The 18530-nt window shown below is 31.1% G+C and overlaps 4 protein-coding genes across 9 annotated transcripts; 2 read left to right on the forward strand and 2 right to left on the reverse strand.

Annotated features, from left to right (window-relative positions):
* On the reverse strand, window positions 1-3942 carry LOC413286 (cyclin-dependent kinase-like 2). 4 transcript variants are annotated; one of them, XM_026444983.1, is made up of 10 exons: window positions 3807-3942; window positions 3475-3696; window positions 3175-3248; window positions 2825-3083; window positions 2478-2672; window positions 2001-2292; window positions 1476-1869; window positions 468-1375; window positions 292-404; window positions 1-163 (listed from the first exon to the last, which is right to left on the reverse strand). In XM_026444983.1, exons 4-8 carry the CDS (start codon window positions 2993-2995, stop codon window positions 1168-1170), a joined length of 1260 nt encoding a protein of 419 aa, XP_026300768.1. In that variant the 5' UTR covers window positions 2996-3083; window positions 3175-3248; window positions 3475-3696; window positions 3807-3942; the 3' UTR covers window positions 1-163; window positions 292-404; window positions 468-1167. The 4 variants fall into 4 exon arrangements, with proteins under 4 accessions (XP_026300768.1, XP_026300769.1, XP_026300770.1 ...); XM_026444984.1 differs by having other exon boundaries at window positions 3154-3248; XM_026444985.1 differs by lacking the exon at window positions 468-1375.
* Window positions 3943-4599: 657 nt separating this feature from the next.
* LOC413285 (zinc finger CCHC domain-containing protein 24) lies at window positions 4600-8002 on the forward strand. Its single transcript, XM_396730.5, has 4 exons — window positions 4600-5444; window positions 5604-5846; window positions 6195-6359; window positions 6811-8002. The coding sequence occupies exons 1-4, from the start codon at window positions 5250-5252 to the stop codon at window positions 6922-6924; spliced, it is 717 nt and encodes a 238-aa protein (XP_396730.1). The 5' UTR covers window positions 4600-5249; the 3' UTR covers window positions 6925-8002.
* A 9-nt stretch (window positions 8003-8011) lies between these two features.
* Window positions 8012-16988, reverse strand: LOC727312 (Golgi-specific brefeldin A-resistance guanine nucleotide exchange factor 1). Its single transcript, XM_026444982.1, has 14 exons — window positions 16710-16988; window positions 16086-16284; window positions 15776-16003; window positions 15597-15703; window positions 15018-15525; window positions 14548-14948; window positions 14234-14411; window positions 14009-14124; window positions 13697-13885; window positions 13217-13552; window positions 12772-12980; window positions 12419-12664; window positions 9617-12305; window positions 8012-8685 (listed from the first exon to the last, which is right to left on the reverse strand). Exons 1-14 carry the CDS (start codon window positions 16848-16850, stop codon window positions 8584-8586), a joined length of 5649 nt encoding a protein of 1882 aa, XP_026300767.1. The 5' UTR covers window positions 16851-16988; the 3' UTR covers window positions 8012-8583.
* A 271-nt stretch (window positions 16989-17259) lies between these two features.
* Window positions 17260-18458, forward strand: LOC727309 (glutaredoxin-C4). 3 transcript variants are annotated; one of them, XM_003250654.4, is made up of 3 exons: window positions 17260-17398; window positions 18053-18167; window positions 18227-18458. In XM_003250654.4, the coding sequence occupies exons 2-3, from the start codon at window positions 18069-18071 to the stop codon at window positions 18422-18424; spliced, it is 297 nt and encodes a 98-aa protein (XP_003250702.1). In that variant the 5' UTR covers window positions 17260-17398; window positions 18053-18068; the 3' UTR covers window positions 18425-18458. The 3 variants fall into 3 exon arrangements, with proteins under 3 accessions (XP_003250702.1, XP_003250703.1, XP_001123018.1); XM_003250655.4 differs by lacking the exon at window positions 17260-17398 and adding an exon at window positions 17825-17956; XM_001123018.5 differs by lacking the exon at window positions 17260-17398 and adding an exon at window positions 17853-17907.
* The last annotated feature ends 72 nt before the right edge of the window (window positions 18459-18530 follow it).

The raw sequence follows: 18530 nt of genomic DNA on the forward strand, positions 1-18530 counted from the left end.
CAATCGCTTCTATTATCTTCAATTAATAATCAATAAGCAGAATATAAAATTGAAATCATGAAATCTATCCTTATGATTGAAGAAAAATCGTTCTTTGGAAAAGGAATCTTTTCCCGAATTCTCTTTCTCTGTATCTTTATTACATTTTGAACTTCTTCTGAACCTATATTATACAAATTTTATTGTAGTATTAAACAATCTACAAATTTCAATCTTTATACAATAACAAAATTGTGTCTAATTTTCAAAATATTCTAATCGTAACTAAGATAATAGAAAAAATATTCTTACAAATATTATTCACTAGATATACATGCATATCTATCTTAATTAAATATATAATTGATAAATATAAATCCATTTATAATTCTATATGTATCTTTATAGAAACGACTTTTCAAAACCTGTAACAGAAAAAAAATAGGTTAATTAGTTTAAAGATTCATTTTTATCACATATTTACTTACTAAAAATGTTTCAAATTATTCGACGATAAGAGATTACAATGTTATGATAATGTTATTATAAATATGGTATCGATAGAGCATTTCTCTCACTTTCACGAGAAAACTTTCCATGAGATAACTAAAAATTTCATTAAATAGATGCATAAATACATAATATAATCAGTAATTGCAAATTACATTATCGATTCTTTCAACCTTATACCAATACAATTTCAATACAAAATTTCCTACTTACATGGACATCTTGCGATATTTATTATTATAATTCTTATTAATAAAATATCAATGATTTTTTTTAATTTTTCATGATATTTTAAACACAAGATAAATCTAATAACATATAATAAGTATTTATATTATCGTAAAAATGTATATTTTTTTCCTTTTCAATTGCAAACATATATATAATCAAAAATCGATATTTATATATATATATATATATGTATTATTACAGAATTTGAGAAGCAACTATGATATACTAGATGTATCATTTTCATCGATAAAGAAAAAAATACAAATTTTCGTATTATTAATCGTTCGCAAATATCAAACGAAAACAAAGTTAAAGTATCTATTTAAGATCTTTTCATTAATAAGCTTTTCCTTAATAAATACGTATTTTTTTCTCTTCTATCCTTTTATTATCCTCTATGCTCGGACAATCGTAAAATGTTCAAAAAAGCTATAACGTGATAGTCCTTTAATAATCATACATAACGATTCCCTTCTGTTTTCCTTTACGAATGTAAGTTGTATTTGGTATGACAGAAATGCTATTCATCTTACAAACTTTTCGTGAGGGATTGTTATGCGACGATGATGAAGTTTCGCATAATTCCATCGTATTTGTCGTTTCAGACTTCGTTTTGTCGTTTAAATCTTCCGCGATAATAGTATGCATATGCCAACTATGGGAGGAGAAGGGGAAAAAAAAAATAAAAAGAAGAATGAAAAATGAAAAGAGAATAATCGATAAATCAGGTGATTTAATAATTAGAGAATAAAGACCTGGGAAAATGTTGGCAAACACTTTTCGACGATTCCAACAAATTCGTAGTAACACTCGGCCCTTTTTCACTCAATATTTTACTGGATAAAGGATTCATAGAAGATTCTATATCGATACTCTTCCTCAAAAGTATAAGAAATTTATCGACAAATCGATCTTGTATAAAAAACGGATGTTCCAAGAGCATGGAAGATTTTGACCTTAAGTCGGGATCCATACGAAGACATTGGGCCAAAAAGTCGATGGCGATTATATCCCATTTGGGGAATAATTTACGAATGGAGAAAAGACCGGACTGAGGTGGCCCTATGAGCTCGTCCGCGCTCGCATGCCGCAATATTTGGCCAGGTCTGCTACGATCCATTAAAGTTTGATGCTTCATACACAGTCCTCCTAAAACGGTACAACATTCTTTTAACTGTTCCATGTTTCTTCTTCGTGCAGATATTTTTTTTTCTTCATCTTTTCTTTTTTGCACGTAATAATTAATATGGTAAAAATAAAAAGATAAATTACAAAATTACCAAGTATTTTTGTTATTCGATAGAGTTGATCTACGTCGCTATCACCAGGGAACAAAGGATTCCCGACCACCATTTCCGCATACAAACAGCCTACCGCCCAGATATCTATCGGTCTGCCGTATCGAGGATCACCGACTAACAATTCCGGGGCACGATACCATCTTGTCGCCACGTAATCCGTGCAAGACTCGTTTGGACTATTTACGAAACGTGCAAATCCAAAATCGCAAAGTTTCACCACTCCGTTCGGAGATATGAGGATATTTTCTGGCTTGATATCACGATGCATTATCTATCGATCAAGTGAAAAAAAAATAATGATCGATCGGAATCGTTGCAATTCTTCAAGATCGATCTTTTTTTCCAAATCGTTCTCTTAAATCGAAAGACAATTAAGCGACATTCAAATATATTCGTGTATCTTCTTTTTTTCTTTTTTTTCTTTTTTTTTTTCACACATTTCTCGATTACACTTACGTTATTATTGTGACAAAAGTCCAATCCACGAAGGACTTGATAAATATATCGCTTGGACATTTCCAAACCTAGACCTCCTTCGGCATTTTCTAATTCGTTCAGCAAAGTATGATCCAAATACTCGAACACGAGATAAAATCGTTTCTTTCGACGGAACACTTCGATCATATTTACCAGATTATCGTGACGTAATTTCTGTAAACAGGCTCCTTATTCTCAGAGTAAGAAGGCAGTTAATGTGAAGAAATGGGAAAGAGAGGGGAGAGAAAGAGAGAAAGAGAGAGAGAAAGAAAGAGAGAGAAAGATGAGAAAAAAGGAAAAAAAGAAAGGGAATATATATAACATACTTTCAACATTCGGATTTCTCGAAATGCCATTTTTCGCACTTCGTAATCGGATTCCTCGGATTCGAGAAATCTTTTAATGGCTACAAACTGCCCGGTCTCGCGATGCTTACATTTCATCACCATGCCATAACTTCCTTCTCCTACGATTTCTATCATCTCGTATTTATTCATCCTGTCTCATGCTTAAAAATCCCTCTCAACTTTATCTCGATTTTCTTTTTTATAATTTTTCTTTCCTCGGTGGAACATAGCCGTTTTTCTATCAAAGATTTCAAAGATTTAAAATTTATTCCAACATATTCTTTTGCGATACGTATGTATTTACTTACATCATATGGATCATTACTCACCATACCGTATGTTCCTTAAAAAAATCATTCGATATATCTCGATATCGACTTCGATAGCAAATAGTATCTTCAATCTGAAAAATAAGGATAGGTTAATCGATCATGGCTCGCACATATACTGCGAACAATAATGTCAAATATAACAAAATAACGAAAAGTAAAAAAAAAAAATAAAAATGATAAAACAAAGATCGAGGAAAAATATTTATATGTATATAAAATAAATTCCGCAAAATTTATTTTAATTGTCGACCATCTACACGGAAGATTAAAAAGTAATTATACGTATTTAATACCTACGTGATGTAACGATAAAATTTTGAGTTTTATCAAGTTATCGAGTTCACGATTTTTCGAGAAATTGATTCGAATTCTATTGAAAATTAAATCTATTTCACGACATAGTTATACCATGAATCGTAGATAGGGTTGAAAATATTAAAATTCATCGTTTAAGATTCAAAATTTGGATAAATAATAAATGATGCGATGATCGATGTTGAATATTGACGAAAATTTCATCTACAAAGAAAAAAAATTTGTCATAAAATATATCTTGATCGTTTAACATTAAGAAATATTAAGAGATACACGAAATTGAAATTTGATTCGAGGATAAATTCTCTAATTACCTAATTTCCATTCTGTTGAAAAAGCGGTATAGTTATAAGAAGGAGAAATTTTGATCGTGTTGATCGTCGACAGGAGGGGCTCGATTCGCTGGAAGGAGCTGGAAGCGAGAATCTTTGCCATAAGTAAAGATGTTGGAGGCAAAGTCCGAGCAATACTCGTACTCGTACTCGGTGGCAAGCTGTTCGATAGATAGCAAGCACTGAAATAGCTGCACCACATGGCGGGGGTCTCTTTAACGCTGATGTTAGATTCATGTGTATGCGTTTTTACGTATACGCGGATCGTGGAACATTGTCGATTCAGACTAGAGACAGACCCTTCGCGAACGAACGCAGTTGTCGATTCCGGAAATACATTTTCTGTGAAATCGTATATTAACATCGATACTTACCGCGCGGCGAATACGTATCGTATTGTTGATTCATCGTCAATGCTCACCAATTTTTGATTTCTATCCGGATAAAATCGATTCTGTTCGAGACGAAAGAAGAGGCATAAGGATAGAGAGCAACTCGACCGGAACCAATACCGCTCCATCATCATCGTTGCCATCGTTATCGGTATCTCCATCCTCCATCATTGACAAAAAAAATAAAATAAAAGGATAGTCGAAGTTCGCATATAATAAGACAAATATTTTTTGAATGAAAAAGGAATTTGAATTGAAATCTTGCAAGATTTGAAAGATATAATCGTGAGGATAATAAAAGAAGAAGAAGAAAAAATAATACAAAATAATCTAGAAATCTGATATCATTTTCACGAAAAATATTTCACCTTGAGATTTCCAAACGTTCCAACGTTCAATGAATAACATTTTTTTTACGACAACGCGCATATAAAGCATAAAGGTGAAAAAAAACACGTAAAATTAAATGAATTTTAAGTTGATCACGTAAAACAATTATACATGGCGTGATGTTACATATTTCATGAAAATAACGCAGAAACGCAGAAGACAATTGGAAGTGAAGTTTCGAATGGAAACGTTGCCAATTCGACGTTTCATTATTGTAATGTGCATCCATACGAATACATTGTCTGAAAAAACATGTTACTTGTTGACATGTTACTCGGCAGCAGGCAAAGAAACGTATCGTAGAACGAAAAGCAAGAATCCATGCAAATCCTGCAATGATCTAATGATCAAATGATCGTCGTGTATCTCAGTGCCTTAGGTCTTAAATTAATCTTGAGAAACAAGCGGCGGTTGCTGGGTGAATTCGTATTTTTAAACGAAATAGTCAGTTACCGATAAGTGCATCGGGAACGTTTCTCGTTTCATTTCAGTGATTTCAGTAAATATACTCGATGTGTAAAAATGAGCGATAGTAATATCATTTCCCAAATATATCCAACAAACGATTATTACATTTTCTCAAGCATAGAAAAGATGAGGATTAAATTTGAAAAACACGTGGGAGGACGGTAAATTTCTGATTATGGCCGCTTGCCATCCAACACCGGCGATTCAACATTTGCAACCACAGGAATCGTCTCAGTTCGGCCTTGGACCTATGAACGCTCTCGGTAGCCAAGGTCGGAAACCTCTTCACCAACCGCATTATCCGCCCCATTTGCTCAATTGGGTCTATCTAGCAATCGCCGATCAAAATTCTACTCAAACGCGAGATCAGGTTCTCAAATCTCTCTCTCTCTCTCTCTCTCTCTCTCTCTAAAAACATTTGTTTTTCGATTAAAAAATTTGTACGATTTTTTTTATTATCAATATAAAAATAAGATAAACGTTTAAAATAACATTTTAACGACGATTATCGATTTATAATATATTTTAGAACAAACTTGTTCCGACAATCTGGAGCGGTTTTTCAACAACGACGTCACAAACTCATTCTCATCACGATACACTCGATCCTTCTTGCGCTATAAGTGGCAATTTTGCGGACAATATCAACGAACTTGCAGATCGTTTCAGAGAATTGGGTCTATTAGATAGAAAACCAACGAAAAGGCCACCACCTAGTTACCTCTGTCATCTGTGTTTCAAGAAAGGTCATTATATCAAAGATTGTCCGCAGGTGTGTTTTTCAAAATCTTCTTTTCTTTTGCCGATAATGTTTTAAAGTAGAAGATTACCGAGGATATTACCTTTGCATAGATGTGCATTATTTTTAGACCGATCCGAATAACAACGTTCGTGAATATCTCGTGAAATGTGTCATCCAGTATTTCGAGTCTTTCTTGTATACGCGCCTAAAATGTTATGCTATTGCTATTATTACTATTGAATTATTCAATTAATTTTCAATGTTAGAAGAAACGAGAAAATGGATACGATACAGTGCAAAAGACAATGAAAACTTAAAAACATAAAAATAAGATCAATAATAATAATAATAATAAATGTTTATAACGATCGATTCCAGGCAAGACCAAAGGGTGAGGGTTTAACACCGTATCAAGGGAAAAAACGATGCTTCGGAGAATACAAATGTCCCAAATGCAAACGCAAATGGATGTCGGGTAATAGCTGGGCCAATATGGGCCAGGAATGTATTAAATGTCATATAAACGTCTATCCTCATAAACAAGTGAGTAAAAATTTACATTTATCAAAAGTTTATTATTTAAAATATACTTTCGACAAACGTTATTCGAGTTAAAAAAAACTTTACCAAAAGAGAAAACAAAAAAGCAGAGTATGTAATATATAAATACCCATAATTTCGTGATCGTAAATCATCAATAAGTAAAAATTTGTTGCAAAAAAACCAATATATATATAAATCATATATATATATATATATATATATATATATGGGATATATTATTTCTTCCACTCTAACAAATTCAGCAATGCAAAACTATCAAAAAATACATAAATACCTTTGATTGCTAATAATCTGCTATTGCATCAAATTCGTATTAGAATTGTTTGTCCCAGCCTGGCAACGAGTAATCACAAATTTACCGCATTTTCATTTCACGCCAACATGATTGCGTAATTACGTAATCCCGTTACATTTTACTACATATTTTCAGAGACCATTAGAGAAACCAGACGGATTGGATGTGTCCGACCAAAGTAAGGTCCATCCGCAACATCTCTGTCAAAAATGTAAAACTCTTGGTTACTATTGTCGAAGAGATCAATAATAATATGCGATATACTATATAATAATCCACGACTGATTAACTTTAACAAACAGAAATATAAATTCAACGTACATACTCGTCGTTCTTTTAAATTCGTACATGACCAATGATGTATCTTCGTACCGATGAATCTTTCCTGAAAATTTACCATCACTACAACATATTATAACTTATTATGATATCTGTTCGAATCTCACATAATGTCGTATTATTCTATTTTTTTTATACAATTATTCACAACAGATAAACCATACGTATAATATATATATATAATATATATTATATAAAAGTAAGTTCGATATCCTATCCAAGCTTTTCTTTCATTTATTATAACGATTATTATGCGTTAATCGATCATTTGTGAATAAAGAAGATCAGAAAACTCTCTCGTAAAAAATATTCTAAAACAATCATGTTTTTGTAAAAAATCGAAATGTAATATATGTATAATATATATATTTATATATATATACATATATGTATATATAAAACCATACGTGACTACTTACTATAAAACTATGCGAGCGACCGTATAATTCGTCGAAGAAAGAATAGAAAGTTTTTCGGTCAACGACTATTCGTTCTTATTAATATACGTTGGATTTCAGATTGTCCATTTCTAAATTTGTCTTGACTGGAACGCGCCGCGTCGCGCCTTCTTTCGATGTTTTCGATTCCGTCTCATAGAGTCGAAATATTATATGCGTACACATCTATAAGTCTACAAAATAAAAAAATACGGGGACCGTATTGTATGTTTTCTATATTTAAAAATTCAAGCAGCGCAGCTGCTTTTAATATTATTTAACGCGTTTTCTTTGATACAACATTGTTTACATTAAAATGTCAAATTGTTCTAACGATTCCAATTTTCGATTACAAATCTTGCAGAAATTTGTATTATTGAAATTGAGATAAACTGTATATACACAGCATAATTATTTGTGATAAAATTGCGAAAAATCACAGGTATGTTACAAGATGTTCCAACTTGCTTCTTCTCTTGAGCTTATGCATTTCAAACTTTACATATTTGTATGTACATACATACTTACATAAAAGATAGAGAAACGGAAAAGAAAATATATTAATAAAAAAAAGATCTGTTCTATCTTGCAAACTGCACATATTATTATCGTATAATTGCAAGAATTATCGATTTACCACTCGTTCACCTAGGAACAATTTAATGATTATATTAACGATATCGTAATTCGTGTTGTCGTATCTCAATACATCGTAGGTAAGTATGTATCGGTATTAATAAAAATCAATATAAATAATTAAATTTTCATAAAAATATTTAACTTATACATACCTAACGATGATGATACAACGATACTCGTAACGACGAGAACGATAATGATAACTATTATAAAGATAATCAAATTCCACGAAATACGATATCCGAATCATAGATATTATAATCATTCATGTATATATACGTATAATGTGTAAATATATACGTATAATGTGTTAATAATAATATCAAATGAATTATCATACATTATTATTAATACATATCATAATTTCAAATATACAAGAAGCCAAAGGTTCACCTACTGTAACACGTAGTAAATTCTTTTTCGCTAAAACTTCACCCAAAAATTTCTGTGTCGCAAAAACAATGATAGAATATTCATAACGAATGTACAATGGTCAAGGATTAGTCACGACGAACAGACGATCAGCCGCAGGATCTTCGCTAAAATATGCCGCTGAATTAAACATCGTCGTCGTTGCGGAATCTACACTCACTGTCTGTAAAAGATAAAAATACTCGATTATACTTTTACTTATTATTCTATTATTTGTCTTATTATATCTATTTATTAAATATAATTATAAATATATATATACTATTATAGTAAAAATATTCATATATTTTATGCAAATTTAACTGTAATAAATTGTGTTACGTTATCAAAATTATAAATAATTCTATTTTGATACAAAATATATCTATTTTGTGAACATATAGATGATGTGGAATAATGGAATAATATATAGAGCAATTTTTTTATTAGTATCATTAATATCGTTTCAGTGAAGGGACAAAATCAATCCGAAAATTAAAATTTCAATATTATTTTCATTTTTTAAAAATAAAAACTTCATAATGATTATAAAAAAATAAAAAAATTAAAAAAATATCAATGGTAAAATATTAAACTATAAAAAAAAAAAAAAGATAAAAATTTGAGGATAGATTTCATAAACTCAAGATTTTTCGTTGAAAAATAAATTGCTCCGTATATGTAAAAATTTTTATTAAAATTAAATTTTTCAAAATTTATTTTTAAATTTCCTTGTAAAGATAGCGTTTGAATTCTTTTGCGATAATATATAATATCATATCAATGAAATACTCTGATAACTTTATAATATATAAAAATGATAATGATTTATTCTTATTGATTTTCAATTTTTACAAAAACACAATTAAATGTATTTTTTGTTTTAAATTTTTGAATCTTAATTTTTTATTTGTTTAAATAAAATCATAAAAGGAGAAAGGGAGAGAAAGAGAAAGAGAGAGAGACGGAGACACAGACAGACAAACAGACAGACAGATAGACAAACAGACAGGAAGACGGAGAAAAAATAACGCACTATCATTGATTTTTTCTCCATAAAAACCGGAAGAATAAATTAAGTTGATTTTTGTAAAATGCGAGATATTGATTTCTACCTGATATGCATCCGAGCGAGAAGAAGAATTTAATATTCCAGTACGTTCCATTCCTTGCATATCCGATAAATATTGTTCGGATCGTAACAAGGTTTGTTGACATTGCCTCTGTTCTTCGTATAGTTTCATTTTTGTAACTTGCTTCGATTCATCTCCATTAATAATAATCGATTTTGACGATCGATCAGATCTTTCCTCGTTCGATAGTTTCGTCATTGTCGATGGTAATAACTCCGATATTACTGGCATTTCCTCTTGACGTTGTTCCTTAAATTCAGTGATCACTGATGGAGATCGATGATCAATATTACAATGAGACATATCGATAGATTCTTGCGCGGTTGACACTCCCGCAATCGTACTCGATATATTCGGGACTTGTTGATCGACCAGAGTAATCACCTGTTGCGATTCTTTATTCTCATCGAACGATGAAACGATATCGGCAGGAGTCGAAATTACCGAAATCGATCTTGTGTTTGGATTTGCAACCGAATATTCCGCAGTGGGGAAGGATGATTGCGAATGTGGATGAGAATGTGGAGATTCGTTTCGATTCCGGCAATTTTCCCCGGTATCGTTAGTAATCGAATTATCGATCGATGTAGATTTTGGCTGAGACAAGGCTAAGGATCCCGAGAAACTGGGCTGTCGCTGCTCTATCAAACTGATCACTTGCGAATTTTCTTGCGATTGCACCGATTGAGGCGAGCATGGTAATGGAACAACAACCGGTGGTTCTGGAAATAATTCCGCTTTCAGATTGGGTAAAAATGCATCTATCGTTCTCCAAGTTGGGGCCCATAAATTTGATGTCGGAGCTAACACGTTGGCAGAAGACATAACCAATAACATGTTTTTCAACGATTCCGGTATGGCTTCGAAGAGAAGCTCGCTATTATCCGCGTGCATATAAGCACGGAGTAAGCTTAACACAGTTAGCCAGAGTGGTAAAAATCCAGGTAGAGTGAGCAACGGATTCAAATGATGAAGAAATACCTTGGATAATAACATAGCTGCCCTGACCCTTGTCTCTTCCACGCCGATAGGATCGTTCGAGGCTATCGGACCGAGTAATTGAGCCAACAGAGGGAACAAAACTTGTTCCAAACATTGAGACCACTCGATCGCCGATAATTGTGCCAGATCGTGAGCAAGCAGAGTACTTTGAAGGTACGTTATGGCTGCCGTGCGTACTTGTCTACGAGTATCGCAACACAATCTTGCAATTCCTTGTAACAAAGGTCTCCATACCTGTAGCCATAAAGAAACATTTTCCATAGCATTACCCTCTTCGGCCCACCATCGAAATACTTGAGCGATTCTAGTATGAAGCGTATGCATTAAATCTAACAATTGTACGGGACTTTGTTGATAAGTGGCAGCAATACCAACTTCCTCCTGAACATTGAGCATTTTGTTCCTTTTTCCTGTACATTGAAGAACTGCTTCGGCAAATGTTCTCACGCAACGTATACATAATTCAAAGTTAAATGGAGTTACATGAGCCACGTCTCTGACTAGGAATGTCAAACTTTCGCAGCATTTAACGAGGGCAGCGGGATCGTGAGGTTGTAAATCACGATCTAATACAATCGTGTCAGCGGCAACGGGCAACGGTGCTTCTGTCCCTGTTGGAGATACGAGTACCCATTCTGGTATAGGACTGATCGGTCTAGGATCCAACATCGATGTTCTAGAATTGGTCGCTTCGTCCAATACGGTGTTCGATTGTTTCGGCATTAGTGCTCCAGCACCTGCACACTCCAACAAACTGAACACTACTTTCCAATCTTCCGTGCTGTGAATATTAGCTGCGCCTGTTTTAAGCAGCTCGAACAAACCGTAAGCGATCTGCCTCGCGAGCGGTGCGCTTGTAGCGGAAGGAAGATGAGTTAAAGGTAACAAAGGTGGCAAAACGGTACACGCGTATTCTTCTCCCCGTAACAATCTAATCGCTAATCTCAACATTCCAACGGCAACTCGTTCCAAAAGATACGGATGATTCTCACGCGCGGCAATTGTCAACAATCCGTCTAGATGGCCCTGTACTATCGGCCAAATACAAGTTACTCTATCACGATTTTGAATAGTCACTTCCAACAAAAGTTCCAACAGAAACACCGATACATCTTCGTCGTGAGAGTTTAGATATACCAAAGCACCGACGAAAGATCGAAGTGATTCAACCTGCAAGAACTTACTTTCCTCGATGATTTGTTTAAGATAACAATTACTAATAAATTCCGTAGCTCTTTTCCTTGCGGTTGTTTCCGCTGGATGAGACATGCGTGAAGTATCCAAAGCTATATAAGAATATAAACTGGATAATATTCCCTGATCTACCGGGGCTGGTTTCGGTGTACTTGGTTCCCGAAGTAACGATATCCTTCCGGATGGATCGATAAAATCCTCTCCTTCGGTCAAACTTTTCGGCAATAATCTTGCCTTGTACAACGATTGTAAACAATCGATAATATTTTTCCACGAGCCTCTTATCGCATCTCCATGTATATGAGTAATTTTGAAGAGAGTACGCGCAGCTAACTGACACTTGTTACTTCCGCCAAGCTGTAAAACCACTTGATCGGATTCACCACCGGTCGCAAGACCCGTGAATTTACACAAGCTTACTATAAGAGTATCCAAATCGCTGCTCATCCCATAATGAGCGCTGATAGAAGCGCAACTATAAAGAAAAAACGCGACTTCATTCTTTCTAACATATCACTATTATTTCTTATCAATTATCATTTCAAAATATTCGAATCGAGCATGAATATAAATATGAATATAACGAACCGATGAAAAGCTTCGGCGACTCGACGTTGCAACGATCTATCGGGCGCTTTATCGTATGCCCTGCAAAGCGCGCTTATAATAGGACCCCATGCCCGTTCGGCTAACTCCTTATCCACAAATTCACCAGAATTTCCAATCCTTAGGTATAAACTTTCAGGTCCAATACCTCTACGTAACAATACCTTCCATAAATAATTATCTTTCACCAAACCGGTTTGTTCGGCAGGCATCACAATTTCTTCGCCCCTAATAAAAAAAATGTTACACGTATCTGGTCATAAATATAAATTACAACATTAAAAATCGAGATAATTATGATCGTAAAAAAAAAAAAACGTAAAAGAAAATTTTACTTAATAGAGGCATAGATTTCATCGAGCATTCCTTGATCAAAATCAGTACCACCATTCACTTTTTTCAAATTTCTTTTAAATTCATCAGCCGTCATCGGATTATTTTGTCTTTTCACATTGTAATTATGCTGATCAACATTTAACATAATTACAGCATATGCTAAAGTAAATGCAGCATCTGCCGATGCAAACGGCCTTCCATTACTATCCTGGAAAATAAACAAATACGCGATCTTTTTTTACATTTTGTATAATTTTTTATATTATTATTATTATTATTGTTGCTGTTGTTGTTGTTATTATTACATTTATATTTTATGTTATTATTTATATTTATATTACACATACAGACGCGCACGCATGCATGCACGCACGCACGCACACACACACGCATACACACACGCGCATATATATATATACATATCAAATGGAAAACCAAACTCACGTGCCAATGTTCGGCAAATTTTTCGAGCAACAAAGAAATAAGTGGCGCTTCGCCAGGAAGTCTGAAAGATTCTAAGTAAAGTCGTAAAGCTTGATCGATTCGCATATCCTTCAAATCAAAACTATGAACGAAACAATTTAAAACATTTTTATTTTCTTTTTTACTAATGTATTCCCCGATAGCTTTTTTATCAAGGCCAGGATTTTCCTTCAAAAATTTAGCTACTTTCTCTGGATCGGGATTTCCCGGACTTCCACCCAAAAGATTATGTTCCGTAAGTTTAGCAATTCCTTCTCGTGGATTTTCATTGAATTTTTCTGTACCAAGCATCAACCACTACGTATAAAAAGAATATATATTTCTATGATTTTTCAACAAGAAAAATAGGGAAAAAACGAAAAGAAAAGAAATTGTAAAAATAAAAAAAAAAAATAAAAAAACATAGACGAAAGAAAAAATGTATCGTAATTAAATACAAACCCGTTTATTTGCTTTTATACTAAGCAGTTCCTCTCGTGTTGGAAGATTTGGTGATGCATCATGTCGAGATGGTTTACACAATTCTTTGTAGCCTTTACATCTGATTTCCATTCCAGAAATCAACGTGAATATAGCATCCAAAGAAACGAACTGCATATTTTGCATATTACCCATTAATGCGGAAGCATTCTAATAATGAAATGTAAATTGAATACAACTTTTAACAAATAAGATAATATATTAATATAAAAGTTATATATAAATAATATATATTAATATTTTTTTTTTTATTATTATGAAATCAAGATATACCTTTGACAATAATTTCATTAATTCTTCGTATAAATTAGAAGAATACAAGCCGCAATCATAGTTCAAATATAATTCTGCTGGTAAACCGGATATTCTCCATAATCGTACAATAGCTTCTAAAATTAAAAAAAAAAAAGATTAAATTTCATTGAGTTATTTTAATTAAATGACATTTCATAAATAGAGTTAATAATAGAGTTAATAATAGTCACATAATATCCGTACCGAGAGCTAATTCACGCTGATCATATGATATCCTATTCGAATCTGAACTTACTATTTCCATTAATTTGTTTATATGATGCTCCATTTGGAATTTCAAATGCTGTCTTTGCGATTCAAATAGCAAGAACGATACTTGCAAATCCGCTGCAAGAATCGACAATCGATCTGTGCCAAGAAGCTATTAAATATAGTTATAATTATTATAATTATTTATACAGTTATAATTATTCATTTTCTTATGTTTCTATTCCCAAATAAACTTAACAAAAATAAAGATAAAAGACTTAACAAAAATAAAGATATCGCATCATTACCAAAATAAGATTTCTACAAAGATCATCTTTCACAAGTGCCAGTAATGACGGAAAATTGGAAAGATAGTCAGCCGCAATTTCTAAAGCTACTTGCAATAAATTGAGCCCAAGATGTGTCATAACTTCGTTATTTTGTTTATCGAGAGGACTACATAAAGATACGAGAAATCTAAATAATTCACGGACACACAAAGCACCATAAGGTGTTAATTGTTGATGTGGCATAAAACGAACTCCTTGGGCATTTATATATTCTTCAATTTGTTCAGATTCTTTGGTTTTAGATGTTTTGTATGCATTATTTATATTTTCATCGACTGACATCAAATCTTCAACACTTCCTGCCAAAGATTTTATTGAATCTGTATTTTTTTTATCATTTATCGATTTCTTCATGTCCTCTATAAAATCAACAGAATGGTAATTAAAATTACAATTTAAATTATGATTAAAAAAACAAACATAATTACCTTGGTTTCCTTCTTTTAATAAATTTACTGATTTACTTTCATTATGTTTATCTATTTCTATATTGTCTATATTTTTATCTTCTTTCAATAAAATTTCTTTTTCATCAATCACATTTCTTTTCTCCTCTGTTTCACTACAATTTTGCTTATTACACTCTTTCGAATCTTTTATATCTTCCTTTTCTTTTTTCAAATCAAATATATCTCCCTGCTTAATAGTTTCGTTTACATCATTTAAATCTTTTTTGTTATGATTTTTGTTATCATTCTTTTCTTCCTCTATTTTTTCGATGCTACCTTGATCTAAAGAACCTTGCATATCAACAATATTTCCTGTCGAACTAACAGACGTCGTTAAACAACTCGATCTAACTTTATCAGTTGGATTTGGAAGTGGATCTTCAATATCTCCTATATTATCTACATTTTGTTTTGTCTTTTGTTTACTATGATTTTTATTTCTTCTGTTCTTACCTCGATTACTTTCCATGCTATTTGTTCTCATTTTCTAAAAGCACACAATATGTTATATATAAATAAAAAATATTATATTCGATTGATATATTTACTAAATCTTACTTTCATATTTAATAAAACTCTACTATCATCAACAAATTGAGGTAATCGTGTGAAAAGATGTTGTACCATATCTCTTAAACAATGCTCTGCTGTCCTTCTTAATAATTCTGTCAACCAAAAGAATATTGTTAAAATTGAAAAATATATAATATGAAATAAAATATTCAAAATTTTCTTACCGCTGAGTCGTGTTTCAAAACATATTCTAAAACAACTGAGCATAATTTCACAAATACTTTCGTTTGAAAGATAATCACCAGCTGGTGCTAACATAAGAGCCCTCAAAACTTGAAGAATTCTCATTAAAACAACTCCATCTCCAGATGCATCAGTCCCAACAAATCTTGCATGCGTAACAGCATCAGCAATAGCTTCTACGCATTGGGCTACTGCTGGATGATCTGAATCTATAACAATTACTTATTTTAATATATATATTTCTAAATATATTGATATATATATAAAATGAATAAAATAATGGATGTGTACCTATAAGACTATAAGATATCATTTTATTAACAGCAGACAATGCAAGACTTGTAACAGGTCCAGTTGTTTCTTCTGATCGTATAATCTCTAAAAATGGAGCCAAAAAAACGCCTGGATCTAAACAAGATAAGTCTTTTGCTTCATTCAGCACCTCTTTTAAACTGAATAATCCTTTTATAAGAGTATCTTGATCGTCATCCTTGAAAATAGATTATACAACTTAGAAAAATTTGAATTAAAATAATTATTTTCTAATTATAATAATATTCATTTTTCATATCATTACTATTCTACATTTAATGTAATCTGTTTATAGTAACCATATTATAAATCCAGATAACAACAATAACAATAACAATAACAACAATAACAATAATAATAACAATAATAATAATAATAATAATAATAATAATAATAATAATAATAATAATAATAATAATAATAATACATTATATTATATTATATTATATTATATTATATTATATTATATTATATTATATATTTATATATGTATATATATATATATAAATCTAATTCATAATTAAATTTATAAATAAATAATTATAATTATGAAAAAACACAAGTATTTTTTTTTTTTATAAAAAGAGGCAAGAATATTCTAACCTGATGAGAGTGAGAAGACCATCGAGCACCTCGTCTCATAGCCGTTACCAGGAGGCAGACCTCACTCTCAACAACGTATAAACCACCTCCAGGATAGGCCATTTTCACAATTCTACCCATCTTTTTTAGAACACTTGTCATTTACACCATTTTTTATTCCGACGAAACCTTAGAAAATATTCAATAATTCGTAACGTCAAGTGTCAAGAGAACACTTTCAACACGATAGTCGTCGAATTGTCACTTTAAAAGAAACGTTCAAAACCGACAATAATGTGCCATCTAGCGTAAAAAGTAAAAATTATTTAATTACACGTAGTGCATTTATATAAATATAGATAATATCAATTTTTATACAAAATCATATATTTTCCATTAATTTTGATATCATCTTCAATTTTAAAATAGAACTCTAAATCTAATATATTTTAATATATTCTTAATATCATTTCTGTTTAGAAATTTTATTGAAGAATTTCACTAATAAAATTTCAATAGAAAAAAAAAATCAGAAAAAATATAAATTATTTCAATTTACAATTCAATTATCAATTAAAATTTATTATAGATAACACAAACATTTTTCATGGAAACACTACAGTTTGCTATTGAGATAAGCTTATATTTTTCCAATTATCATTCACCATATGCATGGCAAGTTAAAATATTATAGAAAATTTTAAATAATTGTGAGTATATTATTTGTTAATTGTAAAAATATAATATGTGAAATAATAATAATATTAATAATAATAATATATAAATATAAATTGTGTACTATTTAATATATAATTTATACATTAAATTCTTTAAATATAATATTAATTTTTACCATATGTGAATTAAGAAAATGTGTAATATTAAATTTTTGTTAATTTCATTTTTTAATAAAATAATATATAATTAACAAATATAACAGGTAGAATTGAAAATTATAGAATTTATAGTCAAATACTCTCTTATTAAGAATCGATTACTTTAGCGACGATATTTTGTTTAAGTAATAACCTAGAAAAAAAAACTTCAGCTTTAAAATCTTTTCTTTGCATATTTTTTTTTTTTTTTTTAATTAAAGATTTAAAATAAATCAATATGCATAGAATATCTTTATATTTTATGAACGATATGTCGAAAATAATTCTAAAAAATAGTTTGGCTTACGTAGTCGACAAGAAAAATTATGTGACAGCTGTTAAAGGTCCGAACGACCATTAATGATTTTTAATTATTGAGAAAATGTTGAATTTGTAATAATTATTTTAAATAAAAATCAAAACATAGAATTGTTTGTTCTTTTATACTAATGATTTTATGAATTTATTACAATGGATTTTTATTTTCAGCACAAAAGAAAACGCGATGCCTACAACAAAAGAGGAAGTTAACCAACTTATTGCATCTCATAGCATTGTGATATTTTCTAAAACGAGTTGTCCATTTTGCAAAATGGCTAAACAAGTATTAGTCAAATAGTTTCTTTATCTTTGTTTCAATTAGCATAATATGATTTATTTCAGGTATTTCATAATTTGCAAAAAGAATATACTGCTATCGAACTGAATGAAAGGAATGATGGAGATGAAATTCAAAGTATATTAGGAGAAATGACTGGAGCTAGAACAGTACCTAGAGTATTTGTAAATGGAGTATGCTTAGGAGGTGGAACAGATGTGAAGAAACTTTATGAAACAGGAGAATTGCAAAAAATGTTTTAACAGATTACTTCTGTTGCTTATATTCTTACTACTCTTATTATTTATATCATAATTTTATATACTCATATTATTATATTGTTAATTTTATTAAATAAATAAAAACAAA

Source organism: Apis mellifera, linkage group LG14 (assembly GCF_003254395.2).
Source record: "Apis mellifera strain DH4 linkage group LG14, Amel_HAv3.1, whole genome shotgun sequence".
NCBI lineage: Eukaryota > Metazoa > Arthropoda > Insecta > Hymenoptera > Apidae > Apis > Apis mellifera.

Bases quoted from the DNA above. Each gene is read 5' to 3' on its own strand.
- LOC413286 (XM_026444983.1), bottom strand. From the start codon at position 2,995: ATGAATAAATACGAGATGATAGAAATCGTAGGAGAAGGAAGTTATGGC. The intron at 2,293-2,477 runs GTAAGTGTAATC...CTTGATCGATAG, and splicing joins ACTTTTGTCACAATAATAAC to ATAATGCATCGTGATATCAA. The intron at 1,870-2,000 runs GTAATTTTGTAA...GTACCGTTTTAG, and splicing joins TCGAATAACAAAAATACTTG to GAGGACTGTGTATGAAGCAT.
- LOC413285 (XM_396730.5), top strand. From the start codon at position 5,250: ATGGCCGCTTGCCATCCAACACCGGCGATTCAACATTTGCAACCACAG. The intron at 5,445-5,603 runs GTTCTCAAATCT...AATATATTTTAG, and splicing joins CTACTCAAACGCGAGATCAG to AACAAACTTGTTCCGACAAT. The intron at 6,360-6,810 runs GTGAGTAAAAAT...ACATATTTTCAG, and splicing joins ACGTCTATCCTCATAAACAA to AGACCATTAGAGAAACCAGA.
- LOC727312 (XM_026444982.1), bottom strand. From the start codon at position 16,850: ATGACAAGTGTTCTAAAAAAGATGGGTAGAATTGTGAAAATGGCCTAT. The intron at 14,125-14,233 runs GTACGGATATTA...TTTTAATTTTAG, and splicing joins TCAGCGTGAATTAGCTCTCG to AAGCTATTGTACGATTATGG. The intron at 12,665-12,771 runs GTAAAATTTTCT...TTTTTTTATTAG, and splicing joins GAAATCTATGCCTCTATTAA to GGGCGAAGAAATTGTGATGC.
- LOC727309 (XM_003250655.4), top strand. The intron at 18,168-18,226 runs GTATTAGTCAAA...GATTTATTTCAG, and splicing joins TTTGCAAAATGGCTAAACAA to GTATTTCATAATTTGCAAAA.